The sequence below is a fragment of the Pestalotiopsis fici genome (assembly GCF_000516985.1).
Source record: "Pestalotiopsis fici W106-1 unplaced genomic scaffold PFICI_Scf_5, whole genome shotgun sequence".
Classification (NCBI taxonomy): domain Eukaryota; kingdom Fungi; phylum Ascomycota; class Sordariomycetes; order Amphisphaeriales; family Sporocadaceae; genus Pestalotiopsis; species Pestalotiopsis fici.
In genome coordinates this window covers 1,444,758-1,472,704 of record NW_006917095.1, presented here as the reverse complement: position 1 = coordinate 1,472,704, position 27,947 = coordinate 1,444,758, and the positions used below count along the sequence as shown (strand labels likewise).

The 27,947-nt window shown below is 50.6% G+C and overlaps 7 protein-coding genes across 7 annotated transcripts; 3 read left to right on the top strand and 4 right to left on the bottom strand.

Moving 5' to 3' along the window:
- Positions 1-5,170: 5,170 nt before the first annotated feature.
- PFICI_07768 (uncharacterized protein) lies at positions 5,171-6,800 on the top strand (the record flags this gene model as incomplete). Its single annotated transcript, XM_007836349.1, has 3 exons — positions 5,171-6,193; positions 6,269-6,369; positions 6,428-6,800. 3 exons carry the CDS (start codon positions 5,171-5,173, stop codon positions 6,798-6,800), a joined length of 1,497 nt encoding a protein of 498 aa, XP_007834540.1.
- A 3,374-nt stretch (positions 6,801-10,174) lies between these two features.
- On the bottom strand, positions 10,175-13,858 carry PFICI_07767 (uncharacterized protein; the record flags this gene model as incomplete). Its single annotated transcript, XM_007836348.1, has 1 exon — positions 10,175-13,858. One exon carries the CDS (start codon positions 13,856-13,858, stop codon positions 10,175-10,177), a length of 3,684 nt encoding a protein of 1,227 aa, XP_007834539.1.
- A 1,921-nt stretch (positions 13,859-15,779) lies between these two features.
- PFICI_07766 (uncharacterized protein) lies at positions 15,780-16,610 on the bottom strand (the record flags this gene model as incomplete). Its single annotated transcript, XM_007836347.1, has 2 exons — positions 15,780-16,118; positions 16,215-16,610. The coding sequence occupies 2 exons, from the start codon at positions 16,608-16,610 to the stop codon at positions 15,780-15,782; spliced, it is 735 nt and encodes a 244-aa protein (XP_007834538.1).
- A 436-nt stretch (positions 16,611-17,046) lies between these two features.
- PFICI_07765 (uncharacterized protein) lies at positions 17,047-18,430 on the bottom strand (the record flags this gene model as incomplete). The annotated part of the gene is made up of 3 exons (XM_007836346.1): positions 17,047-18,110; positions 18,167-18,329; positions 18,404-18,430. 3 exons carry the CDS (start codon positions 18,428-18,430, stop codon positions 17,047-17,049), a joined length of 1,254 nt encoding a protein of 417 aa, XP_007834537.1.
- Positions 18,431-21,123: 2,693 nt separating this feature from the next.
- Positions 21,124-22,110, top strand: PFICI_07764 (uncharacterized protein; the record flags this gene model as incomplete). Its single annotated transcript, XM_007836345.1, has 1 exon — positions 21,124-22,110. The coding sequence occupies one exon, from the start codon at positions 21,124-21,126 to the stop codon at positions 22,108-22,110; it is 987 nt and encodes a 328-aa protein (XP_007834536.1).
- A 965-nt stretch (positions 22,111-23,075) lies between these two features.
- PFICI_07763 (uncharacterized protein) lies at positions 23,076-24,542 on the bottom strand (the record flags this gene model as incomplete). The annotated part of the gene is made up of 2 exons (XM_007836344.1): positions 23,076-24,361; positions 24,509-24,542. The coding sequence occupies 2 exons, from the start codon at positions 24,540-24,542 to the stop codon at positions 23,076-23,078; spliced, it is 1,320 nt and encodes a 439-aa protein (XP_007834535.1).
- Positions 24,543-26,119: 1,577 nt separating this feature from the next.
- On the top strand, positions 26,120-26,814 carry PFICI_07762 (Glutathione peroxidase 2; the record flags this gene model as incomplete). Its single annotated transcript, XM_007836343.1, has 2 exons — positions 26,120-26,162; positions 26,345-26,814. The coding sequence occupies 2 exons, from the start codon at positions 26,120-26,122 to the stop codon at positions 26,812-26,814; spliced, it is 513 nt and encodes a 170-aa protein (XP_007834534.1).
- Positions 26,815-27,947: the final 1,133 nt, after the last annotated feature.

The window sequence follows — 27,947 nt, the reverse complement described above, 5'->3', positions numbered from 1 at the left end:
CGAGAGAGAGAGAGAGAGAGAGAGAGAGAGGAGAGATCTCGGATTAGCGGATTAGGCGTCTCAAGTCCCGAAATGCTAATACAGAACGAGTCATCAACCCCAGCAATATCGTCGGGCTAGCTCCCGAAGTTCAGATCGGGCCAAGACCCTTTGCATTTGCTCGGGTGCATCAAAAAGTTGCAACAGTCGTCCTGTGTGCTTGTGTCGACGGACGGATGAGTTCGTGTGTGCATAGACGGAGATGGATGATAAGTTTTGGGCGTAGTAGAGTGGTAAGCGGCAACTTAGTACATGTGCCTAGTGATGTAGCGGCTCCTTACCGGGGCAGATCACGGCAGGCAAAGTAGCCGTAGTTGCTCATCATCATGACTCCAGAAGCTAGCAGCAGTAGTGATAATAGCAAGTACGTACACTAGGTAGTTGGTTGCTATGCAGTAGTGGTAATAGAGCATGAGCAGGATTTTCGACGGACTGAGGGCCCGTTGCTAACCACGACTCCACGAGCCAGCTTCCCAACTGGCTTCTAGTGCTAGCCCAGCTTTCAGCCTATTCCCTCTGTGGCGCTGGTTAGCGAGTGTGCATGATAATTGGCAGTAGATCCCCCGCTGGAAGCGGCAGGCCTGCCAGTCACCACACGAAGCACTTGGCAATAAGCTCTGTTGTGACGGTTAGGGAGCAGCCGGTGGGTGCAAGTGATACAGCCGGACTGGCGAGCCATTCGGCTGATCAACCTTGGGATGTGTGCCGGACATTTGCTTTTGTGCCTGGGATGATGACTCTCTCTCTCTGTCCTTCGCGCGCGCACACACACACACACTCTCTCTCTCTCTTGTGCAACTGCGAAATGAGTCTTTGTCGAGGCTGAAATAACACCTTCTATTGTGTGAATTAAACCGAGAAGTGGGTTTGTATGGGTTATTTTGCTTTGCATCCCATGTTACCGAATACGGTTATCCACCACACACGCCAGCACGGCATATCCCTCCTCACCCCTACCAACTACCTTGCCCAGTTGCTGGAGTACCCCTACCTTTGACATGGGCTGCTACGGTACAGCTCAACTCTATTGCTCTCCGAGCATCTGGATGGAGCGAAGTGTTAGCCTCTCCTGGGCTCTCGTTAGCGCACGGCGGCAAATCTCCCGTCCGAGGTGCGAGGGAACTCTTTTGCTCGCGTGCGGCATGAGAGCCCTCTTTTGGCCAAGTGTCATAACCCCCCTTGAAGGGATGACGCGCCCTCTCGCCCAGAACAATCACCGGCCAGGAACTGTGAGAGAAGAAGACTGGATTTCTAACCGAACAAACCAATAGGGAGCACACCCGAATCGTTTGGCACTCTTTGGAGCTCCGGTCAAATCTGATCATAACCCACCAGTAACAGTGATAGATGAAATCGAGCTGAGTTCCTGTGGTTAATGAGAGCCAGGGTTTTTTTTATTGTGTTGCTCGCAGGACGTTGAATGTTAGTTTGGGACCAACGTCGAGAGTAGACGAGACGGGAGAGATGTAGAGATGAGATGATGATATCTGGTCTGAGCACATACGTACTCGTAACTAACGGGCGAGTTGAGATGCGTTGAACAAGAAACAGGGCGGCTAACACCGTGTCTGATTGTCAGTGGTTGTACCTCTAGTCAAGGCAGCAAGTCAAAGTGCCCATCTAACAGTTATGTACGGAATAGGAAGACAGACAGTCTTGCCTGTAAGAGAGGGGGTAACAAAGAACAGGGGGCCCTTTTCTTCCATCGCGCAAATGCCAGTATCGGGTGTACCACTACTGCGCGCTAGAAATAGACACAGGAGGGGTCCCACAGGCACCCGGGGCGCTGGGAAGGCGCTAACCAATCTCTCTGCCGGCACACACACACACAACCGGACACATACATGCGTCTCTGCTTCTGGCTTATCAGCCGTCCAATATGCATTAAATTTTTATTGGCGGCCCCGTGTACCTTTTGTAGGGGAAGTCAAGTAGTATTTGGCTGACGTCTGTTTTCAATTCCCGATCACAAGCGGCTTGATCGTTCCGCTGAGCGATGTCGCCGTTTTCCTTGACCAATCCCGCTAAACGAAGATTCCCTTCTAACCACCTTATGTTGAGATATATTCTAGTTTGATAATGCCGCTCTGCCGTGGAAGTTGTTCGATTTGAGATTACCACTACCACCCAAGTTACGTGCGTAATAATGTGCGTTATTGCGGAGCTCACTACCACTGCTACTACCTACACTACTACTACTACTACCCAACCAGATCACTAATACTAACTTCTTTCTTAAATCCAGCGCTCTTGGCTCGGAACCCCTCTTTGGCCCTTTGTGATTACCCTCTTACTAACCCAAACTCATGTATTCTGGGCCGTCGGGCGGCTCCTGACTCGCCTCGACTCGACTGGGGGCCCAGCGCGGCCTAATGTAGACAGCGACCCGAGGCTGATGGGCATCCATCTCCCCCATCATATGTAAGAAATCAAAGATCCAATTCATCCACCAGAAGAAGAAGAGAGGGAAAAAAAAAAAAAAAAGATCCCTGCCAGCCAGCAGCATATGCCCCATGCTCATGCCGAACCCTCCCCCCCTCGATCTACTGCTACGTACTGCGTATTGTTATTACTGCATGTACTACCCATTTTTGTATACACAAAATCGTTCGTTGCATTCTGCGGCTCAATCCGACTGCCCGACAGACAAACCATCAGACGGACAGCTGAGCTGCAATGTAATGGTCGAAGCTTTCCCGTCCATTGCACCTTCCTTGGTTGTCTAGGTATGTGTACACCAAGCGAAGAATAAAGAATAAAAAAAAAAGGCAAAGATATTGCACATGCTACCAAACCTACTAACCTACATGTGTGTCCAAATTGCTACCAGTATTTTATTCCTACAACACACTTGGAGCCAACAATTTTGGAATGTGGCGGTACTGGTTTTTCTTTTTTCTTTCTTCCTCCGTCTCATATTCCTTATTTTACTCGGTACCTTGAATACTCTGTACTGTACTGTACTACCTTGGCCACGAGGAATCTCACACTCAAATGCTTCCTGCCAAGTGCATCCTTCGCCTGCTGGCTGGCGTGACTCCGTTTGTAACCCGGGCTCGCTGCTGGCGGCTGCGGCTGTTGCCATTGCGTGCTGGCTGCTCCCCAAGCTCCTGCTCCCCATGGCATGACTGGGATCCTCTCATTTCCTCGCCCAACCCCATACATCATGCCATCAGAAAATCTCAAGCCTCAAAGGACCCTGCGTCGTGTTCAGGCCAATGGCGGGCGCGTTGGCTACGGCAAATTTGTGCAAGCGATGGGAGGAGAAACCCACATGGGATCACTTCGACTCGGCCACAGCCCCATCCAAACCATCCTCACACCCATCGTTGCTCAGACATCTTGGTCCGCCGGACATTATCCCGGGAATCGCTCCCTGGGCGCTACCTGCCGGCGCTCCACCCCTTCCCCCATCGGTCAGCCATTACATAGCATACTAGAATCACCGTAATGTCGTCCGTCTGTCATCACCCTCGTCGACCAGGCCGTGCCTCATCAGGGCCTCTATGCCCCTCTCCCAAGCAGCCAAGAAGGTAAGCACATTAAGAGGTAGGTAGGTGGGTGTACGTAGGTAGGTAGGTGTCATGCCCTGGCCCATTGATTGCTCAGCAGGCCAACAATGCATTCATTCATTATATTCTAGCTCAGTCTGGTGGCCTCGACACTCTGGAAGCGGACATCAGCCACTCTCAACGGATGTACCCAGCTTATATCCCATGACTGCTCCAGCCTCCTTGCAGCATGCTTGCCGTCAATAATAACACGCGGCTACAGGAGATGGGGTCTCCGTTACCCGCATGGCCTGACTACATACTATGGTGAAAAGAGCATGCTGCTTTGCCTACACTCCTTCGAGACCACTTCGCGAGCTCTAAATTGGCACATGCTGGGGTCGCGTCTAGGTAGCCCAGCCCAGCCCAGCCCACAACAGGCCGGCTTTGTAGGCGGCCGCCAGAGCACTATGTAAGTAGGTACATGCTAAAGCCAAGAGCCTAGAAGCATCAAGCTACGTGCATACATACATGGCCTGGCTGCTTGCAGGCTTTTGGAGATATGTACGTACCGACCTGCCTGTGTGCATGGCCTACTACTCGCCTACCTACCGCCCGGATGGATGCCCAGTCCAGGACCTGAATGCTACTATGAGCTAGATTATTAGCACCTTGTTGTGTCGGTGCCGACAGAGGCTAGCTAGTCAAAAGGGTTCGTCGACTTACCAGGGATCATCAATTTCTCGCTCGCTTGCCGAGCACACATAGTCAGGAAAAATCACGGCCGAGTCTACCTTGTTTTGGGCATGGCGCCCCCAGCCAAGGAGATATTGCGTGGGTGTTGTAAGTGACTAGGAACACACTTCAACGTATTGCATCCTCACCTGAACTCCCGTTTCATCAGCAGGCCCATCGCCTGTCCTCGGGTCATATTTCTCTACATTACTCCTTCGGCCAATACTGTAAGTATAGTGCCGGTCTACACGGGAATTGCCCAAAAAGCCTGCTTACGCTGGCCGCCCCATAAGACACACGCATTGTCCTTCCTACATCATCTCTCTCACCAACCACTGCTTGGACCCATTTACGAACTACACCACATAACGACACTAGGCTCAGATACATACTTCTTACTGCCCTCACACACCTGACTTCTTTTTTCCTTTTCCTCCTACACACAACAACAACAACTTGACATCAACATCAGCATACATATACCCAAGAAGGGAAAAGGAAAAAACAAAGAAGAAGAAAGAGCAAGAAGACTTGTACAGAATTAGGAACCATCAACCACGTCCTCAAAAAGCTATACCCCGTATATATGGCCACCAACTGATCGAGGCGCGCGCTTGCTTGAAGATTAGCCGGAATTTGTAATATTCGCAACCGAACTGATATTGGACCGTCTAGACCGATAGACATATACCGAGACGGACTGTACCGTATTACTGCTTGTTACAACCCATCTGACGAAAGAAGGGGATCAGATTTCCCTCGCTTCAAGGATCAAATCTCCTTGTCTCAACGCTGCATCTTCTTCACATTTACAGACTCAGCGACAGGTTTCCGTATCCAATATCCAAGCCGGTCCAGGTTGAGTCTGGACATGCAAAGGAGTCCAACAACATTGCATCGTACCAATGGGGATTTCTAGGATAGATATCCACCGCTCTTTAGTCACCCCGGATACGCCTCCTCCCGAACTAGAGAGTCACAACTATATATCTGCTTTTCCCACCAAGGTTCACGCGGGTCAGACGTGGAACGGCATCGTGCCCATCTCTCCACCTATGTCCAGCTATGACAAGAGCTTCAAGCCTGACATGTCAGCTGGGAAGAATTTGGAAGGGTCCACCGCTCGACAGGATGCCGTCCACGGCGCACCTCGGCAGCAGCTGCCGTCGCTGAGCAGTTTATTTGGTCCTCCGGGTCAGATGCGTCCTCTACACTCACCACATTCAGATCGGCCAAGTCCTCTGAGGTCACCCCTTGACCGGCCTGCCTCTGCCTCTGCCGCCTCGGAAAGGTCATACTCGAACTCGTACTTCCCCAGTGTCTCGACGCCCTCAACTCAGCCGCGCGGTGTTTACGAATCGAGAGTTGAACCCGACAGGATCTCCCTTCCATCGGTCGCACCACGCTTCCCCGGGCCCCTCTCTCCAAGGCTACCAGATGGCGAGCGGGCACACGCTATATCGCGCAATGATTCGACCACGTCTAGCGCAAGATGGTCCAGTCAGTCAAGCCTTTCGGATGCGAGGAGGCCCGAGTATGTCCTTGGAACACGGGAACCGGCCACGTCTTTCCGGCCTGTGAACGATCGACTACCTTACAATCTACCTCATGGTCGGAAACGTAGTCATGAATCTCTGGTCGACTACCGAGAGCCGGCGCAAAGGCACCCACAGACCCCGGGTCATGCACCAGGCTCCTTCCCGGTTACCGCTTCCGAGGCGGCACCGGTCAAAGACGGTCTGGGCCCAAAGATCTGGACTGGGACGCAATTTTTGCCACGATTTGTGCGGCAGGCAGAGGTACCGGGAGAGGGTCTTTGCTACTTTTATGACGACGGCTCGCACTGTAAGACCGTTATTGATGGGGAACAGGTGAATGCACACTGGGGAGTCACCAAGGCCGGAAAGCCCAGGAAGCGACTTGCCATTGTAAGTGTTGATAAGCAAAGCAGAACGTGCAGGTTCTACTGGTGTTTAGGATAACATGGACTAATTGTGCTTAAGGCTTGCTTAACCTGTCGCGAGAAGAAGATCAAGTGCGATCCCGACTTTCCTCGCTGTGTACAATGCGAAAAGTTTGGCAGAGTTTGCAAATTCAAGAATGCGTAAGTTGTTCTTGTCAGTGCATCGTCTTGGAGAACTGCGGTATCTAACAATTAGAAGCCCCCGAGGCGGACACAATACTTCTCCGGCGAGTTCGCCAGGCGTCCCGATGATATCACAAACCGCAGATGGCGAATATAGACACCCGAGGAGCCCATCCAGTACCTCAGTATCCCCAAGAACCACGACTCTCCCTCGACCTTCGACAGAGAACTCTGACGGAGCCGGCAAACGGGTGCGCGTCGACTATGAGCATTATCAACCAGCTACGAATGAGGCGGCGGCATCGTACCAACCACACGAAAACAAGCGAGCACCATTGTCATGGCACCAACGAGAACTTCCACGCGTCCATGAGGACCTTCTCTGCCGGACATGGCCAACCGATTCGTACGTAGCAACCCCCTTAATGATGGAACCAAAGTCGCCGTAATGTGGACTAACATGAGTCTCAGGAGACATCACGCACCGTTATAGTGCTGAATGTTCAACGTAATCGTTTGACTAATACCGAACGTTTTCCTGTGGTGGAAGAACTCGATCACGGCTACTTTCATCGCCATGGCTCAACCGAATATTTCGAACACGTTCGGCTATACACACGAAACGCTCGCAAAGGCACATTCAAACAATACTTGGCACATTTGGCCATTTGAGGCCAGCCATGATATTAACAACTCGCCACCTGTTTACTTGGGCATAGCTCATAGAAGGGTTGATTTGGCGGCTCGATCAAACAACTATCAAACCATCAGGGTGTAACCCTCCGAGGGACGGCCAGCTGGGTGGCCGTTCACCAAATCCGTCTCTCTCACATGGCATCTTGTACGAAATTTCCAAGAGATTTCAGGGGAAAGCGCGATTACAGTAGGAGGCGGATACGATTTATGCATTATAAAACGGCGTTTGTTTGTATGGGGTGCATTTTCAGTATTGGCCAATACCTTGAAAAGAAAACGGGTTAGGAACCGGCACAACATTTTTTTATAGGCGCTCAGAGGGAATGGTCCATCTATGCATCTGGGTTTGGGCAGATGAGATATTGGGGGAAAGGCCCCTCCCGTTTTTGTGATCATTGGGATCACCTGTTATTCTTGTTATTCTTGTTATTCGCCTTGTTGGGGCACGAAATACCCAGTTGCTTTTATAGCAGCTCTTACTGTGTATATCTAGCTATTTGTAGCCTGGGTGATATCCAAGAAATCAACCAAGTGTATACTCACCACGTATTCTCTCCCCATTGTCCGTTGAAATCATGGAAATCCGTACTCAGAACAGGGTATAGCATGGCTGCACTAATACGTTCAGGGTGTGTCTAGGCAGGTCCCACATTGTCGCGTACCTGAGTGAGGATCAGCAGTAATCCATTCTTCCCCCGATAATCTTAATCTAGGCTTTTCCTTGACTGAAAGAAAGAAGAAGACGAAAGAGTCTGGTCCCCGTCGAGCCCGTCCCATTCCCATGTTCTCCGCCACAATGGTTCGATGGGCAAAGAGGAGACCTAGATTGTTCAAAACGGTATCTTGTCCCGATTTTCCACTGTTTCTTTAGACTTCGTGGGAAAAAAAAAAACAGACACCCCACCTCCGAGAGCTGAAAAAACCAAAGTCTCCATTCTTCCCCTGTCGAGGTTTTTTTTTTTTTTTTTTCCCTCATATCCCGATCATAAGCTGAATGGTGGATATGGGCCTAAACAATGGCAACAGCAATAATGAACCATGAGAACAACAACAAGAGGAGCACGGGGACGGCGAGAGGCAGTGTTTGTATCCGGCAGGTCTAGAATATCTCGTCTGCTCCGGTTGTCAGGTCTTCGGACCATGCCGTAACCTCGGAAGTAAATACCATGACTTTTCTTTTTTCCCTCCTTGGTTCCCCCCTCTTAACATCATATCATGGAGGGGCAATGCCCCCGATACCCCTCCCCGGAATCGCAACATCACTTCGCATTTGTTGGTATTGAATTTGATTCTTTTTTTTTTTTTTTTTTTTTTTTTCCTTCCTCCTCTTCCCCTCTTCCAAAGTCCACCCATGTGAGTTTATTGGATCTCTCCCGGCGAATTACCTCGGAATTTCCGCGCCAGCTGACCGTCGAAGACGCAATCCGAGGCGTGGCAAACAAAGGGAAGAATGAAAAGAAAACATGGAAAAGTTTGTCATGTCACAATTAAACCCCATGCTATAGAATCCACAAATCCATGCCGAAATGGACGGGGTTTAAAAAAAAAAAAAAGAATGAAAAGAGCCTCCCCGTGAGTTTGTCACTTTGGAAATGCCGGATATAACGTACGGGATGCAAAGAAACCCGGCAGCCCGAATTCTCCGATGAATAAGCGAATCCTTCTCTGTTTCTCCACATATAAAACGGACATGACCGTGTGTCTCTTTTTACTTTTCACAATGGCTTAGCTGATACAAGCAGGCCGTTTCCCTGACAAGCTCTTTTTTTTTTATAGCTTATCTCGTATTAGTTCGTAATTGAACCCGAATGAACCCAACGACCGTCGGAAAAAAAAGTCAAGACTCGGCGGGAAAGAAAGAAGAAAAAAAGAGTTAGTGGGCCGGCAAGAGCCGAACCAGGCAGCCTGGTCATGTTTCCACATTAAAATGCCTGCTGGGGGGAAAGGCAGGGAACAAGGGACCAAGAGAACGACGTGGGTTTTTGGTTTCCATCATAATCGTAAATTCCCCAAATATGAAAACCGCAGAGATTTTTTTTTATTTTCCTCCCCCCGTCCAAAGTGTCTACCGGCCGGGAGTGGGCGCGACGGCCGAGGCATCTCTTTCTTCAACCCCTTGTCGGCCAATCAAACTTTGTACATTTTTAAATGTCATGCTTACGTATGCACCGGCCGGGGGACATGTTTTGCATGAAAATTCCCAAGGGCCCCTCCTCCCCAAATGCGAAAAAAGTATCGGCCGAAACGTATTGCGTGGTAAGCATACGTGGTTCGGACATGCGAGCATAACGGAGATGGATGCGGGCGGGGAAATTACAATCCTTTGGGACACAAATCCAACTCGAGTCAGGATTACCGCGCAGCCAATGAGATGAGCAGTCTTTGCTCCGGACGGATCGCTCTCTCAGCTTATCTCCCCGGCGCCGACCGGACGGTCGCGTGTCTATAAACAAGTTGGCTTTTCAAGACCATCCATGGTCTTTATTGTCTCACAAAGCAAGACGAACATGAGATCAGTAACTCTTTTATTTTCTCCCGTCCAAGTTTGTTTTTTCTACCTTATTTGCATGTCAAGTCCCCAGAACAAAGAAATTGGCACTTTCACTTCCGGACAATACTATGTACATTTCGGAAGCGGCTGCAAAGTGAAAAGTGGGTCGACGCCGATCCGACCCGTTTGCCCCGAATCCCGGCTGCTTGTTCGGTTTCTTGGCTGCGTCATTCTGCGTGTGTAAAATTATTTACATACATACTTCGTACATACATACATACATACACACTTGCACTTGCATGACAGCAAATCATGTTTCGTTGCTCATCTCATTTTTAATGCTTCAATACAACTGAAATGCATTCTTCCGCTATCTATCAAAGAGCAAAGGCCCCATTGTGCAAGCACAAAATATAAATGCTGCGAAACTTGCTCCATTCGCCGTCGCTGCGAGTCTCTGGGGTATGTAACCATCATTTTCCAGTAAAACCAAACGCCATTCCAATGCGAAGTTGTTCATGCAGGGTCTTCTCGCCCCATCGTCATTTGCGTCTTCTCCCTTAAAAAATCATGACTTCAGTCTGTGTGCCCAGCTAGCTAGGATTCCTTGCAAGGATACAAAATCCCATGGTCCCTCTAGTCCACAACGATGGTCTCGTTGCCTTCTTTGTAATCTTCCTTAGATCGATTACGCTGTCCCACGTACTTGACACTCACCACCGTCTCCTCTTGCCGCTGTGATGTAGCTCCCGAAAACATTCCGCTCCTGTGGCCTGTCTCCGTTGTCTGCGAACTCGGAAATTTGGTTACAGTGTAATCTTTTCTAGGACTTTTTTGAGACGAAAGAATCACCGCGATATTAGTGCTTGGTGATCGAAGCGTCTGATGCGCCTCGACAGAACTTCCTCTTGTCTCAGAATTGAGTCTCGAAGCTTGCTTGCGTGGTGTGCGTCTGGTATTGGGGCTCTTGGCCTGCGCAATATGGTCCTCAAGTTCTTTCATCAACGATGGCGAGCCATCCGCCTCGTCATGCACCTCTACAGGATTGTCTGATGTATGGCCACGTAATTCTGGAGACTTGATCCCATGAATGAACCCCTTCTGAGTATCGATGCTGCCTGACCGCTTAGGTGACAAGGCCATCTGCTGGCTGCCTGGAAATGATCCTGGCATGGACGTGCTTGCCTCACACGGCTCTTTCGTCTCACCATGAGCGTCAGTTTTCACACGAGATTCTGGCAATATCTTCTGCGGGTCATTGTCTGCTGGTACAACCTCATCTGTCTCGATGCTTTGAGCCATAGGCCGAGGTTGAAGTATTGAGGACGCGTCAATAGTGTCGTGTTTGATTGGCTTCTGAGGCGACACTGTATCTTCAGATGACGATGCTTGGGTACCTTGAGTCGCTGCAGAGCTTGAGATTGCCAGCGGCTCCTTGTCATCACTTGCGCTTGACGTTGGTCGGCTTTTATTCCTCCTTTCTTCCGCAGCCTGGCGTTTTCTCTGCCTTTTGGCTTCCTGCTCAGCATCCTCTCGCTTTTGTTGCTCGGCTTGCAACATAAAGATCAGGTTCCTGATTTCATGTCGCATATCTGAAGATACGAAAGACCACGTCGGTTCATCATAATGTAGCAGTCCGTGCACAAACGCGTCCGGGTTCTCCAGGAAGTGGCGAACATAACCTAGCAGGTACAAGCCGCAGTCACAATGATTCTCTTGAAGCGGAATTCCTTTTGCGGTCATGCCCAATGCGCCCGGGTCAGAAATTTCGATGCCCTTCTTGTCCTTGAGCTCAGCCATAAGATACTGCTTCAAATGGGTGCATGCAGGCGAGTGAGCTGAACCAAGCGAATCCAATGTGATGATCTTTGGTTGATTGGGATCATGGTGCTTCTTCGATCCTGGACCTGTCTTCTTCATCTTGCGGTGTGCACTGCTTGAAGGCGGGCTTCCTGGCTGGATCTCGCTGTCTGCATCAACATCGTATATCTCTTTCTCGGCAGCTTTGACTCGCTCGTCTTCATGTTGCGAGGTTGTAACTCGTCGTGACGCATCAGCATCGATATCAACACTACCTTTGGCGCTCCCTATTGACATCCTGCGCAACTCTGTTTCAACAACATGAGCGCCATCCTGCATCTCTACATCGGCTTCCGGATTGGTTGACTGGGTGTCAGTTATCGTCAAAACTTCCGTTTCTGGCTTTTCTGGCTTTTCTGGCGTCGTCAAGTCCAAGGCGACTGGCTTTGCTACAATGGGCGAAACTTGCTGTGATGGATCGAGCTTGGATGGATTGTAGATGATTGCCACATACCAATGCTGATACTCGTTGATGGGAACCACAATGAAATCCTTCTTAAACAAATCGACTTTGGTTGTCCAACCTTTGACCCCGTCATACTTAATGCCGGCACCGCTACGCGTGGGTTTGAGCTTATCATAGAAGAATGTGTTGTGGAAATGGATACGCTCTGCAACCTGTGGGTTTTCTTTCTCCAGCTTGTCCTGAAGGTATCGCAGGTAAAAGATAATCAGATTATCATTTAGAAACTCGCCCTCATCGAGCCTTTCAATGTCGTTTGCGTCCACGCTGGCTCTGTTCTTTCCTTGCGGAGGGAAGACCAAAGAGTTCCGCCAGTTTTTCTCTACCCATTCGGGGTTCTCCTTTGTCCACAACTTGGGCGTTGGTGGACTCTCAGCCAGTACGGCAAATCGTCTTCGAGTTCGAGATGCCGAAGCCTGGGGAGTTTCGGGGACCGAGGTGATTTCATCTTCATCATCGATAACCTCTGGAGCCTCTGTTGCTTGCTTTGTTGAACGAGACACGGACTTGCGCATGTCATTCTGGCTTACGAGCGTCTGCCGACGCGTGCGTTTGTGTGCCATGAGTTGAATATCCTCTGCAAGATGATCCTGAGCATCTTTGGGGGTATCATTGGGGCTTTTCGGCATCTTGTGTTTTGTAGACCTTTGCAAAAGGTGGTTGACTGTTTTGATCAACTTGTCTCCGGGAACTTCTTCCCTCTTGAGTAATACAGCTTCTTTCCGCTTCATTGTGACCCATTTTAAGAAGCCCGCCAAGTCCCCAGGCCCGTCAAATACCAAGTAGAGCTTGGGAAGACCTGGAGTTGTCGCATCGACAGACCGCTCAATAAGTACAGTATGATTGGCGATTTCATACTTTATAGAGTGAACTTTAGCCAAATTGACTTGCAGATAACTATACTCTGATAGGAAATCTTCGGTTGAGCCTCCCTCAAGTGGCATTGGGAGAAGAATAGTGCTGACATCCTCCGTGCGAAGCAGGCATTTCGGCTCACACGTTTCATGCGAATAGCTGTAAGCGCCTGAAACAGCCACTTTCAACTTGAGTCCCCTTTTCAATGACGATCTGACGGGACTGGAAAGATTGACGAGACTGTTGTCCGGTTCACTTTTGGTGTGTCTTGCATATTGGGGTGTGCGTTTAGAAGGGAAGCTGGTGGCTGTAATTACTCCTCGAGTCGATTCACTCTGAGAGTTCAAGACCCGTTTCCTGGAGCGTTCTTGACGATTTTGTCCAACTCCCTGAGATAAAGGGTCCGGACTTGAGTTTCTGGATAGCTTGACTGGGGGGCCTGGCAATTGCCCCGATGCTTTCCTTTTGGAGTTCGGTGTGAGAGCTTGATTAGATCCGTTCGGTCTAGATTTTGCGAAATGCTGACTATAACGAACGGTATCGCAATATCCATGTGTGTCATGCTCTCGATTTGACATCCCATTGGATACAACTAGGGCAGGTTCTTCTTCCTCCTCTTCATCACTGTCAAGAATTTGTTCGGGATTTGATGCCGAATTAACAGGCTTCTTTTTTCGCTGCCTCGTTTTCTTTGGTAGCATTGTCCGCTGTTCCATTGCGCGGTACTCATCCACGCGACTTTGCTGTACGGAGTTTTTGCCCATAGAGTGAGTGCTTGGAGGCCTGTAATTCGATGTTCCGCCCGTTGATTGAACGCTCGGTGCCCGTTGCCAACGCGGCGCAGAGTGAGTGCTGTTGAAAGAAGCCTTGCGCTCCGGGGGAGGCATATCACGGCCCATGTCGACTGCAAATGTGGCCTGAAGAGTCGGATATCTGCTGTCCTCGTTTTGATCGTCGGTTTCGACCTCATCGTCCTTGTCCTCGTCCTTGTCCCCGTCCTCGTCTACCCTACGTTTCTTCAATGGCGGATCTGTCTCGTCCCTGGCGTATGGTGCTAGTGGCAGCGACGAACGTGACGCTGGACTGTTGAGTGTGTTACTAGGAACGATGGCGCCGATTGATTTCGCAAGTTTGGAAAGCATCTGGAAAATGAATGGTAAGCTGGGGTGGGTGGTTCGCTCGGAGAGCAGAGAGCTTACCTTAAACCTCCCCATGATGAGCCCTCTCCGCTTCGCATTCAAAGGCGAGTTGGTACTGGGGGCATGAGGTGGTTCTTAAAGCTAAGAAGGTGCTGCCTAGAGAATATTGCGAGGGAAAGTGACGTGCAATCGCCTCAACGTGCGCAGCGAGATCGGCATGAACAGACGGGTGCGAAAAAATCCAGAGGTTGAGTACCTGCCGACATGCTCGAGAAATTATTGTTCGGTAAGGTGTATGCGAGTGTGTGACTTGACATATGGCACGTCAGAGCCTTTCTTCCTAGGTGATCTGCTGCAGGATGTGCGCCAGTCGCATCGTCGTTATCGAGGTCGTTGAGGAAACCCGGGTGTGCTGGGAAACACAGGAGGCCGCAAAAACCCTGGCTTGGGCTTTGGAAGGTCTGGCTTGATAAGAGATGCGTCACTCCGCAACCGTAGGGAGTCGGTCTGGTTGCAGACGTGGAGGGTCGGCAATAAACAAACAAACGAAGGAGTTGGTGATTTTCTCGACAAAATTCACAAAGTAAAGCAACGTCCTCAGTCGAATGGGAATTTCAACGGCTGCGCGGCTGCATCACCCCCCGGTCGCGCTAAAAATTCGTAGCCTCGCGGTCAGATATCTAGATACAGTGCTGGATTTAGCGGAATAGTGGGGCGTTTGTCAGTCACTAAACTACCCCGCGGGTGACCTGTGATTTAGGTCGTTCTAGCCAAGCATTTATCTCTTCAGGGTCCAAACGGCGCATGCAAAACCGCTGCCCTACGCGTGCCTTCCCAGTATTATTAGTACGTGGTGCGTTTCCTATCACAGCACAGCAACCTCTGATTTATCAGTTGTCATTAATCACAGCCTTTGATTCACAGGCTCATGGATTTGTTTTTCAAGTCACTTGTTTTGCCGTTAACACATAGGTAGCTCTCAAGACATATTCAAATCTACATGCAGTAACAATAATTCATGTTGTGGAAACTGCTCCTTCGCATCAATGTACGTAGCTTGATAATTGATACAGAACTGCACGTGCAATGTGAGACCAGTTTCACTCCACAAAGCACGCATAAATAAAAGAATCAGATCTCCCAGACACGGGTCTTAGAAGCCGCACACATTTTCCAGAGAAAAGCGAAGTTGGGGTGCGAGAACAATACAAACATCTGTGCCATATAAGGTCTTTGCAGCCAAAATATCTTCTTGCACCTCAACCAAATCTGACAATGTATCACAGCATCTCCTTACTCACGACGAATTCATTGGGCGAATTAAATGTCTGAGCTTACATGAAGTTTTAGACATCAAGGGCCGACTGCCTCACTTGGCCATTTGTGAGAAGCTTGGACAGCAGGTCTCTGAGCTACGATACACCGGCCATGGGATATCTCTGATTTCTTGAGCCACTGGAAACTTCAATATGTTGATGAGCAGGGAAATATTGCTCATTCTTCAGCCAATGGTGGGGGGTTTATCGATTCTGTCCTTCTTCTGGAGTCGAAGGTTCTTCAATTACTTCCTCCGAAGGCCCAACACAAAAAAGTTTGGTCTTGCCCAATAGACAAGACCACGAGCCGCCAAAGGCATATTGGATTAAAGATATCGTTACTCAAGGTACAATCCGTCCTTTGAAGTTGATTATTTGACTTTTCCGCAAGTTGTCACACCAAAACAAGAGAACACAAATTACGCCGCCTCAATCGCGCATCGCTAGAGGCAAACCCGCAGATGACCCTGATCCCAAACCACTAGTGGCCGTTCCAAAGCATGACTTCGTTTGCATCGTACGTCCAGTCATACATCATGGATAGCCCCAAAAGCCGAATTTTCCAATCGGTCTACCCAAAAGTCTTTCACATTGATTTCATCCGCCCACTATTTGCGCTTCTGCGTAGCCTGAACCCGGCTCCGGATGGCAAAGGCATCGCTAATGTCGGCAACAGCAACCCAAACGGCCCAGGCGGGGATGACGACCCAGAGCATGTTGAAGAAGACGAGGTACACCCACTTGTACATGAAGTTGCTCGTGTCGAGGTTGTTGTTGTGGACAAGCCACTCGGGGCAAAAGGTGATGAAGCCGCCGTAGAGCTCCATGGTCGCCACGACAATGATGAGGATATTGGTCCGCGGGTCCTTTTTGGCAATGCCGTAGCAGATTAGGCATGCCAGCGGTCCGGCTAGGAATACGGTCAAGAGCTCGAGACTAATGATGGACTTTGAAGCAAGTTGCGTTAGCCGTCTTGTCCCTGTACTTGTTTATGGTCTTGTAGCACCACAATCATGAAGACTGGAAAAGTAAAATCAACCTACCAGATCAGCGCCAGCCCATCTCTTGTCTGCCTTGGCATATACCATCCACAGCTGGGCAAAGGGGTTGTCGCCAGCAGCCTGGGAGCCATAGGCGCGGTTCGTGTAGCCGAGAAAGTTGTGCGCGGTCGGGGCAAGGGCAAGCGGGTTCTTGACCGACGAGAGCGGCATCCAGGAGAAGAAGCAGTGGTAAAGGAAGCTGCCCTCGAGAAAAAAGTGAATCAGGGCGTCGAAAGCGTGCCAGATGAAGAGGCCGCGGTAGCTGGCCGGTGTCGATGCCGGCAGCGCCACCCGGGACCCGGCATAGGCGACGGCGAGGATGGCGACCGTTGACGCGAGCGAAACCAGCGTCGTCTGGTCAAACAGGTCTGGCGGCAGGTTATCGATAAAAGAGTCCATTGTGTCCGGGTCGTGATTCAGATGATCTGTGCGGTCTCGCGGTCGATTCACAAAAAGTCTGGTTTCTTTTCCTTGTCATAGAAGACGCGAAAGTAATAAGCTTCGAGAAGTTCCCCTTTCCGTGGGGTCCCCGCAACGTGAGACGGAATGATCCCAATCCGGTAATTCTGGTCTGTGCACGCGCATGGAGACATGGATATACTTGAGCATCCCATTCTCAACGTGGATTAGTGTTTCAAACCTAGAAATATAGACTTTTGTACTTCACAGGAGCAGTTGTATTGAGTCAATGTCAATTTCCATACATGCATTTTACAGGATAAGTCGCCTTCTCGTTCCACGGACTGCTGGGAAAATACCAACTTCACGGTCATGATCTAACAAGTCAATTAGTTGTATATACAAGATTCATAAATTAGTACGCCATTGACCCCCACTAGACGAGCTTCCATGAGCCGTCCTTGATCTCAATCTTGACCTCCCGGTCCTCATCAATGGCAATGCGGCCAGCATGGAGAATAGCCGTTGTAGCTATTGTGTTGGCTAGGGTCGGCAGACCACGTGCATCCAACTCATCGAGTGTGACAGTTCCTGCATTGAGGGCATTCACTGCATCGACAAACTTTTCAAACGAGATGTAGCCATAGCCAGTCTGGCCGTTGAAGTTTCCCTCCTCATCGGGGGCGTACTTCATATAGAAGGGGTTGAACCACTGCAGCTGTCCAGCCTCATCGTCGGCGACATCGTAGCCACGCTTTGCTTGGTTGATTCTCACCTCTCCACCAGAGGCCATGTAGTGAAAGTACTGGTTGCTGTGGACGCCGGCTTTCTGAGGCGCCGTCCACGATGCCGTGTAGACACCGGTGGCAATCTTGGAGGGATCGTCCTTCTTCTTCCACGTAACAAGCACAGTGATGGTGTCTTCAGTGATGGGATCACAGCCGAGGCTGGTAGCGATACCCTTGGCACCAGAAGCAGATACTTTGACGGGCTCGTATCCCAGCTGGGTGACCATTGAATCGTTGATATCAACGTGATGGCTGTTCAGGTAGTAGGAAATGTCCGAGTCCACACCGGCCCATGCCTTGAATGTCTCTAGCTGTGATTTCGGTTGCGACATGTAGGAGTAAAAGTAGTTGAAGTCGCCCAGCTTCTTGGCCTTGAATCTGGCATCGGCATAAGCGGGATCGAATCGCTTGTGGTGCTCGATGAATACAAAGACATTCTTCTTCCTGGCCGCCTCAATGAGCGCCAGGTGGTGATCGAGGGTCTTGACTGCGGGCTTGGTGATGAGCACGTGAATGCCACGCTCAATGGCATACAAGGCGATCGGGTAGTGTGTGGTGTCAGGCGTGAAGATTGTAATGGCATCGCCAGGGCTCAGAGCATCAATAGCGGCCTTGTAGGCATCTGGATCTTTGGCGTCATTGGCAGGGAACGAGTCGAACGAGGTGTCTAGGTTGTTGTACACTTTGGAAATGTTGGTATCGAGATGTTGTCCTGGATACGTGTTAGGCTCGGAAAATAAAAACACAAAGATGATGCAGGTCACTCACTGATGGCAGGAAACTTGGTGCCATTGGTACCCACCATGCTCAGCTTGCCAACCTTGCCTCTACGTCGCAAATCGAACAGCGTCAGACCAACAACGCCAACTTTCTTGTCTGATCCAGACGCGCCACCTCCCACGAAGCCGGTGGTATACTCTCCCGTACCAACCTAGAAATTGTCAGTATAATATACAGATTGCGGCATAATGAGAAAGACAAGAAGAAAAAACTTGCCATCAACACATTGACGAGCTTCTTTTCCGACGCCATTGTGAATGAGTTCAATCTGGTCTGCTTTCCGAACTCTTTGGGTGCGACAGTAATGTTTTGGCAAAGTCAATTGGATCACAGTAGAAGAAAACCAATATGACGACAGTGGAAAAGAGGCCGGGGACGTGAAATGAGAGGCAGGAGATATCGTCTTATAAGGCGCACCGTGTAGTAAATACACACAGGCTCTTCCACTTGGAGCTCTAAGCTATGGCTGGGCAACGAAATCGTCTCTTCTGGTCCGGAAGAATTATGAGGGGTAGCTACTGATTCGCGCAGGTTTAAAGTAGACCCAATTTCAAGGGTTCGCCTGCCAACTACTGCAGCTTCCCGGCCTTCAGCAGTGGCTTTCATGAAGGATTTCTGGACGGGATAATTGTATCGGTGAAACGCTACAATTCCAGGGTCTACACCCAACAGCCTCAGAATTGCGTTACCAAGCGACAGATTTATCGTCCAACATACCCAAAGTGAATCTTTGATTATGCAAGCCTAGTAGCAAAGTGACTGCGCCTGGGGTGTGACAATGCCAAATGTGATGAAAAAAGTATACCTCTTTCTCCCTAATGTACACAAATGCTCGACCCCTCTCGAGGACAAGAGCACTGTTGGATGCCTTGAAACACGCAGCACATGACGACAGCATCGTCTCTCTGATTCCCATATACTTGAACAAGTCGCCGACATCGCTCCGCTTTGGCACGACTGACGATACATTTTCAGGGCATTTTCTTGTACAGTCGCAGAATACCCACAGTTCTGAGAAAGAGTCGCCGAAATCAACCCCCCAATGTCTCAACAGGCCCACCATGATCGAAAGACCAGCTTTTGTTTTCCACCCCGCGGGATCCCGCCCCCACGCCAATGGTCAACGACAGCTTTTGGGCCCGGGCTTTGCTCCGGTATTTACCCCGCATTCATCGAATACCAAGACAGGATATGCAAGTCAAGGTGTGTATCAAATAGAATTCACCCGGTGCTGCTGTTCATTATATCCAAGGTACTTGAGTTTGCTTCTATAGACAGAGTCATGCAGTATGTAGCTCACGATCAGCATGAAATCCTTTATCGAGTTGGGTGAATTGACGCCATACAACTCGCATCTTGCGCCTACATGGTTGACAACCTGGAAATACACGATCAGCACTAAATTGGGCTGGTCATAACCCGGGTAAGGTGAGGTTACCGTCTATAGCCGGCGATAGTGTCTTATCCAAAACGCAATTCATTCACACGTCATTGGTGGAATAATTTCAATAATTCTTCCGTCACCACCGATCTCCGGGCCCAGACTTCATGCAACACCTGGATGTCGAAACGTCGTCTATTGTTTTCTTAGCGATTTGGAACTCATTACTACTCGGATGTACCAGGTTAGCTAGTATTTTGTCTGCACCTGAGCAGCCATTCTAATTCTCCGAACGTCCAAGACTCCATGGGCACTGATCAGCAACCACCGTACCATGCTCCTGGGATCCCCAAGGTGCTTGTCCAACGTTAAATACGTGCGCCCATGCCGACAAGCCGCGCCCCACGATGATATCCATAATTGACGACTTGTTCAGGTAGGTAAATTTATGGTCGGTCATGAGGATATCAAAAAAACCTTGCCCATGTGTCTAACTAGGGCAAGCTTTGGTGCATGCAAGTGTTATCGCGAAACGGTGAGTGAAAAGCCCAACAAGCATTTCGAACCACCAGTGCCGTTCATGCGTGGCACGTCGTGGTCTTCTGCACCTCTCAGGAATTCACCACCAAGATCAGGTCAATACTTTTTTGAATTCCCAAAGGCATGATCCATTCTCGGAGTCTGCCAAGACGATACCTAATTAATAACGGCCAGTAGCCGTATCGTCTACTGCTGACAGTGCTGGTGGTTTCGTCTGCGGTCAGCATCTGACATGTTACATACATTTCAACGTGCTGCAAACCTTCTTTACGATTCAATTTGCAGATTCTGAGACCTGCTTGTTGAATGACCGCCCATTCCGCCACGTCTGCAGTGTTACAAACCCCAGATCGAGGAATCCCTGAGCCCTGTCATGGTGAGTAGAGCATTGGTCTAAACACGACTATGCGTTATTTCCTGGTTTCTCGCTACACAATACGTACGCCCCATCAATATGGTTTTTGAACGCATCGTCGTTCCCTGCTTACCACCATGTACAATATCACGACTTCTTTCAAGGTAGTCAATAATCACATGACAAATGGACTTGCCCCTATTCTTACTACTATTCAAATGTTGTATCTATTGCTCCTACATTGGTATTTCCATATTAGCTCAATCATGTGCGCAGGCCCTCCGAAGAAGCAAGCCGAGTGGTCGGCGTGTTTCGGACCATGATTGGAGCGAGCCTTCAGACTTGCTGGGAGGTATAATTCAAATTTGTCTCATTTTCGTACTAGTCTTCCCCACGCTTCTCAACCCATGGGACGGACTCGCAGGAGCAAACTCGATTAGGTGATGAAGACGGAGTCTCTCTCCTCGCCCAGAGGCCAACCTCGTTGCCACTTTCCATAAATACTCTCTACATCCCGTCTTCTTGTGTGACCTTTTATACTCCTGGTTGATCATTTCACCATCTCCATAACCCATCTTCCAAATAAAATCTCCTCTTCCAAGGCGTGCATCATCCTCTACGACCACCTATTCCCTGTCTAGTATTTATACACGTGCTCTCTATATCATCATGACTGCCAGTAACGGCACCGCTGCCAATGGTAGCGGCTCAACACGCCGACCTCTGCCGGTCGGCATCTACGCTCCTACCATGACATTCTTCGACCCAGACACGGAAGAGATTGACGTGCCAGTCATCAAGAAGCACGCAGAGAGGTTAGCCAAGGCCGGTCTGGCCGGTCTCGTGACCATGGGATCCAACGGCGAGGCGGCTCACTGCACCCGCGAGGAGAAGCTGGCCGTGACCCGGGCCACCAGAGAAGCCCTGGACGCCGCCGGGTTCACGCAAACGCCCATTATTGTCGGCGCCACCGAGGGCAGCGTCAAGGGCACCATTGAGCTGTGCAAGGAGGCCGAAAAGGCCGGCGGCGACTACGTGCTGCTGCTCCCGCCGAGCTACTTCCGGGCGCACGTGGACGAGGCTGTCGTCGAGAGCTACTTCCGGGCCGTGGCCGACGCGAGCCCGCTGCCCCTCATCTTGTACAACTACCCCGGCGCCGTCGCCGGCATCGACATGGACTCGGACCTCCTCATCCGCCTCGCCGAGCACCCCAACATCGTCGGCACCAAGTTCACCTGCGGCAACACGGGCAAGCTGACGCGCGTCGCCCTGGCCACCAACGCCAAGACCCCCTTCCAGGAGGGCAGCGGGTACATGGCCTTTGGCGGCATGTGCGACTTTACGGTGCAGACGCTCGTCTCGGGCGGCAGCGGCATCATTGCCGGCGGCGCCAACGTCATGCCAAAGGTCTGCGTCAAGGTCTGGAACCTGTACTCGGAGGGCAAGATCCAGGAGGCCATTGAGCTGCAAAAGGTCCTGTCCAAGGGCGACTGGCCCCTGACCAAGGCCGCCATTGCCGGCACCAAGCAGGCCATCCAGAGCTACTACGGCTACGGCGGACACCCCCGCCAGCCGCTCAAGCGTCTCGAAAAGGCCAAGGTGTCGTCCATTGCCGAGGCCATCTCAGAGGTCATGGAAGTTGAGAAGTCGCTCTGAGAAAAACTACTCGTTGGTCCAAGAGATCTAGCACTTCCTGGATGTGGTCAAATCTTGCCTACAAGTCCCAAACAGTAAAGAGTTGGTGCAAAGGAAAGCAGGGTCAGTAGAGCATTGCCCGGTGCCCGGCTTCGTGGCCCTGTTTCACGATATTAGCATTGTTTAGCATGTCATGAATGATTTAACGAAATATTAAAATTTGCCGTCAATGACCACAAAAGTTTACAAAGAAGAAATGTATCGAGAAGCCAAGAAGAGGACATAACGCTGACGTGGAGTGAAAATGACATCAAAACATATCTGCATACCTCATCGACAAATCGTCATGATGGCCATCTGTCTTCTATAATCAGCGCGTTCCTAGGCCTGTACAAATAAATGTACACATCTCAGCCCATCGACAGGGGCTTACAATAATGATACCAAGCCTATCATCTTACGCATTGCCCCGTCGTATATCCATGAGGAGTTTTTGAACCCGATTGCAATCAAGACAAATACTTACTCATTTCATGCGTCGCTCAGCCTATTGGACTGGTTATATAGTGTCTCGTGCTTCATCAGCTTACACAGGCCACGCAGTCGAAAGGAGACACAATGTGCACATTTGACTAAGGCTAGTGTCTGTTCAGTATGCTTCTACTATTCCTTTACTTTCATATCTCCTTGATGAATACCCATGAATTGCTATTTGCAGTCGAAGAAACCAGTTGATACACCAGAGTTCTACAAAACTGATGCTTGAATACTACAAGTAGTGTGAAACTTGCAAAGTTTTTGATTTCACACTACGGTGACTGTTGTTGTTCTGTTGCAACGACTTTGAATCGCTGAATAAGAAGTCGAGTTTTACGTCATAACCACAATGGGAAGTTCGCCTATGAAATGAATACAACGACAACGAGAGCCCCATGAGCAAATTGGCTGATGTATCCTCCCCTCAAGTCACGAACGATCTCTGCTCTTCATGCACCGACCTTGTACTGCAGTGGATCTAATTCGCTTATGTCTGCACTCTTCGCTTCCCCATCGAGCAAGAACTCGCTCATCAGCTTTCCAGTAGCTGGCCCGTTTTGAATGCCCCAGCATGTGTGTCCAGAAGCGATCCACAGGCCCGTCACAGCCGTCTGGCCGATGAGCGGGTTTTGCTCTTCTCCGTCCCTCATGTGCCGTGGAAGGTAGCAAGCTTGCTTCACCGGCACGGGCGCTGCAGCAAGGACAGGACTTACGGTTCCAAGATAGGCTACGAGGTCATCGCATTGGGCCTCGTCACACTCGACAAGATCCGCCGTTTCAGGGAGCGGTGCCCCGGGGTCTGGCTCGCCGCAGGCATATGCCTCGCCTCCAGGTCTAGCGTAGACCTCGGGGTCGACATTGCCTCTATGTTGTCTCTTTTCGCCCCTGGCAGCTCGATGTGGGGGAATCCAATCCCGTGGCAGGGAGATGTTGGTGAACACAGCATAGGGGGTGACGTCGGCCTTGAACACGACACTGTGCGCCCTCAATCCTTCGACTGATGAGCTGGGCATGAGCTGGCCGGTCCATGGCCCCGCTGCAATGACAACGTCCGTCACGCCCGTGATGGCTTTTATTTCTTGTGTCGTCCTGTCCAGATACTCTACGGTTTCAACTTTTGTGCTAGTGGCATCAAGCTTCACTGATGTGACCTTTGCGTTCAGTATGATCTGGGCACCTTGCTTTTCTGCCAGGGCGGCGATGGCAGTGGTGAACTGAAATGGATGAACCTGAGCGGTTTCGGTAAAGCCATGCCTTCCCATCTCCGCATACTCTTTGACGAGACCACCTTCTATCCAGTCCAGATCAGACGGCAACTTTGATTTTTGCAGCAACTTGGCGGCAGCCTCATCTTGCTTAGGCAGTTTCTCCCAGTCTTTCGGTTGACCGTCCTTGAGCTTGGCACTTCGTTCACTTTGCCGCGTCGGGATAGCGTTGGTACCCGTACCATTCAAGTCGCGAGCCCTCACGGTCGCCGTGATCGTTCCGCAGCCTACCTTGCGATACCCCCATCGCTCCACGCCACCGTGCTCAGCTGCCAGCTCTGCATGTAGGCGGTAAGAAAGGTGCACGAGACATTGTGGATACGCCCAAAGCCCCAATAGACCGCCGGCCTTGCCTGATGCGCCTGCTGCAATAGACGTTGCCTCGAGAATAGTGATGCGATGTATTATCGGGTCAAAGGAGGGATGTCGGGTCAGATAGTACGCAGTTGTCGACCCAATGATTCCTCCTCCTATAAGCTCCGTCAGAAAACCTTGTTTGTATGGTGCATAGCGAAGGAAGTCTATTTCGAAGGGGCTTCGTCTTTGATCAACATGTCTAGTCTTACTATGTATAGAGGAGGGCGAGGTTGATCAGGTGTCCAATATGCAATACTCACCAACAATGACGATATTCCTGGGCCGAGGCTCCATCTGCGCCCTATACTCGTCTCGTGCTAGAGGATGTCGAGTATAGAGGGCGCGCACGATAGGTATTCAGATATTCACATGCACAGAGTCGTAGGAGTGGATGTCTATCAGCAGCAATCCAAGACCATTGGGCTGTAATCAGTGGACTGGGCTGGTGGGGGCGAGGGGCAAGTCACGGCAAGAGCTCGCGCCATGGTGGGATGATGCAATCCGCGGGAGCATTTTGGGGCCTGGACAGGGTCCCTAAAAGAACAGAAAGACGACCCCGCGGCGGGGTGATTGGTGAATAGCTATCGAGCTTATCGGGCAGCTTTCAGTGGGTAGACGGCGAGTGAGTGCATGGCTTTTTAGCAGCTTTCATCCGGTGCAAGGTACCCGAGCTTGGTTATGTTTTTACAGTGGTTCGTTTACCGTGGCGAGCCGCTGTCAACTCATTACTAGAGCTTTGCAGATCTCCAGTTTGGATATCGTATTCGTAGTAGTATACGGACAGTGGTCTTGTCACAATTCGGCGATTCAGCCAGCCGGCGGCGCATGGGAAAATTGCATGAGCGGGCCCAACGTCCGCACGCCCGCACGAAACGTCGGGGTCGAGAACAACTGCAATCCCACTTTGCTCGGGTCGTCGGGGCAATGGCAGCGCCCGAAGCCAGCCAGCCAGCCAGGCATGATCCAGAGATGATGCTAATCGATGATTCCAAAATATATATGGAATCAACAAAGCTTTCAATGAGGCTCTATTGAACGCTATCGATGGAAATTAAAGGCTGATCTCAATTGCTATTTATGGTAAGTTTTTTCTTTGGGGTGGTGGGTTATTATTCCACGGTGGAGAGGAACTAGTAGTTAGAGAAGAGACCCGAAAGAACAAGGGGACGCGTTCGTTGAGTCAGCAGCCCGATCAGTCAGCCAGTCAGCCAGGATCTTACCCGTCCTGAACAGGTGAATTGGCAGAAACCGGCGCCATCAATGCACCCGTCTAACCTCCCTAGTAGTTAGTAGTTGGTAACTGTATTTGATCGACTGTCTTTTCAGTTAGCAAACCTCGGGGATTGCAGATTAGCTAGTTGCCGAGGCCCACGTCACTACTGTTTTGAGGGTCCGGAACCGAGTTTCGTTTCGATGCGCGACAGGTCGGTCACAGACATCGGCGCAGCCCATCGATCGCATGACTGACTGGTAATCCGTGGGTGTGTCTCTGTGTCTGCCCATCAGGAATCTTATCCTCCCGATTTGCCATGCTGCAGCCGAAACACAAAATCTGCTTTCAAACCCGGGGCTTCCTGGTTCTTGGTAACAGCAAAGGTCCGATCACCGCGCCCATCGCAGCTCACAGCCTCCCGCTCATAAGAAGTCCCTCTCCTCCTCCTCCTCCCTCTGCTTCCCACGTGCGACTCGAGTTTGTCCGCTATTTTCATCGTCATACCAAGAGATACCCCACCTTAATTAGATACCCACCGCCATCGATCGTTTCCGTGAAATCGCATCGCGTCGCCGCTCTCATCACCGACCGCGACTCTGCAACTGCACACACATCAGCTTTTAAATCAACCCACCAGATACACACAAGTAGCAGCAAAATGGCTTCGGCAACAAACTTTTTCGACTTCAAGCCCCTTGACAGTAAGTAGCAAGTCCCTCCAAATCTATAGTAGCTGCCTGCCCCTCCATAAGAAATTTCAAATGCCATTCCCCTTGCATTACACATATACCCCGCAGCCACGATATTAGAGACCCAACTACCGAGTCTCCTTCCAAGTCGAGCAGGTGGGCTGACAGCGCTTTTTTCTTTTCCCGTCACATAGAGAAGGGAGGAGAGAAGGACCTGAACGAGTACAAGGGCAAGGTCGTGCTGGTCGTCAACACGGCCTCCAAGTGCGGCTTCACACCCCAGTACGCTGGCCTGGAGAAGCTCTACAAGGACATCATTGCCAAGCACCCAGACCAGTTTGTCATCCTCGGCTTCCCCTGCAACCAGTTTGGTAGCCAGGAGCCGGGCACCGACGACGACATCCAGAGCTTCTGCCAGGTCAACTACGGCGTGAGCTTTCCTATCCTGGGCAAGACCGACGTCAACGGCGACAATGCCGCTCCCCTCTACAAGTGGCTCAAAACGGAGAAGCCTGGCTTGATGGGCATCAAGAGCGTCAAGTGGAACTTTGAAAAGTTCCTGATTGGCAAGGACGGCAAGGTCAAGAACCGATGGGCCAGTACCACCAAGCCCGAGTCGCTCGAGGCGTCCATTCTGGAGGAGATCAGCAAGGAATCCGCCTAATTCGCCAAGGAAAGAACCCTCGTGTCTCATCTAAGTCGACTTTCCCATCCGTCTCAGCGTCTCTTCTTTGCTGGGGGGGTTTGTCATCGAGCAGTGATCTTCTCATGTGTGGCGAGAAATAATGTTTGATTCTCTGCCAATAGAAACAAACGCAGCTTTGATTAAGGGACGAATTGCGGCTGCGCAGGATGAGCTATAGTAGCTTGATTAATATAAAATCGTCTTGTCTCCACGTGGATCTTCTTCATCTCTATCAACGAGGCGGGCGTCTGGTACCGCATCGGGTAGCTCAAAGGTTCTTGCAGACGCCAGGTGTAACCTTTGCCATATTTTTGGGCCGCCCCTCTGAACATGGCCACGAAACTGATCTCATACCATGTCTCTGGCGCCACTGTCAGTTCACTCACGATAGCTAGATTGGACTTTCTGTCAGGGTCCAGAGCTATGGAGTTTTGTCGATAACGTACTGCACACGTTGACGCGTCGCATTGCCGCCTAAGAAAAAGGACTTCGTGATAGCCTCGAACACGCGGCCACAATGCTACTTTAGCTGTGGGCTATATCGAGCTCTTGTGGGTCTACCCTCAGCTCGATGCGAGCGGTCGTCGAGCGTTATGCCATCTATCATTTGCCCTAGAGCATCGCTACCTTGTAGAGCGTAGACGGCCCCCCAAAAATCACACCTTTTTCTCTCCATCTCAGCTTTCCGGCCTGCCGCGATACTACCTCGACAGCAGACCCGCTTTCCATCGCAGACTCGGATGGAACTCTCGCCTCTCGAGAGAGACTTGTTCATCTCTGCCCATTACAGCCTCGAAAAGGCCAGCATGACGCCGAGATCAGCTCTTCGCTTCGGCGTTACTCATCGGCACATCTAGACAGCCTCGTAGACCACTCTCCTATCTATCTTCTCCCCGCCGGCGTTCGACTTTGCCCGCCCAGTGTATATCGGGACAAATCAGTTGTACACTGTTTTATTGATCTGCGCATGAAGTTGAGTCACCAGACTTTACTCGGTTTGCTAATCCAGCCCCGCCCCGCGTTGACGCTGCAGGCTGCTTCTGGATGTGAAGCGAGAAGCAACAGCACCACCACCACCTGCATGATCATCACCCGATAAGAAGGGGGGGGGG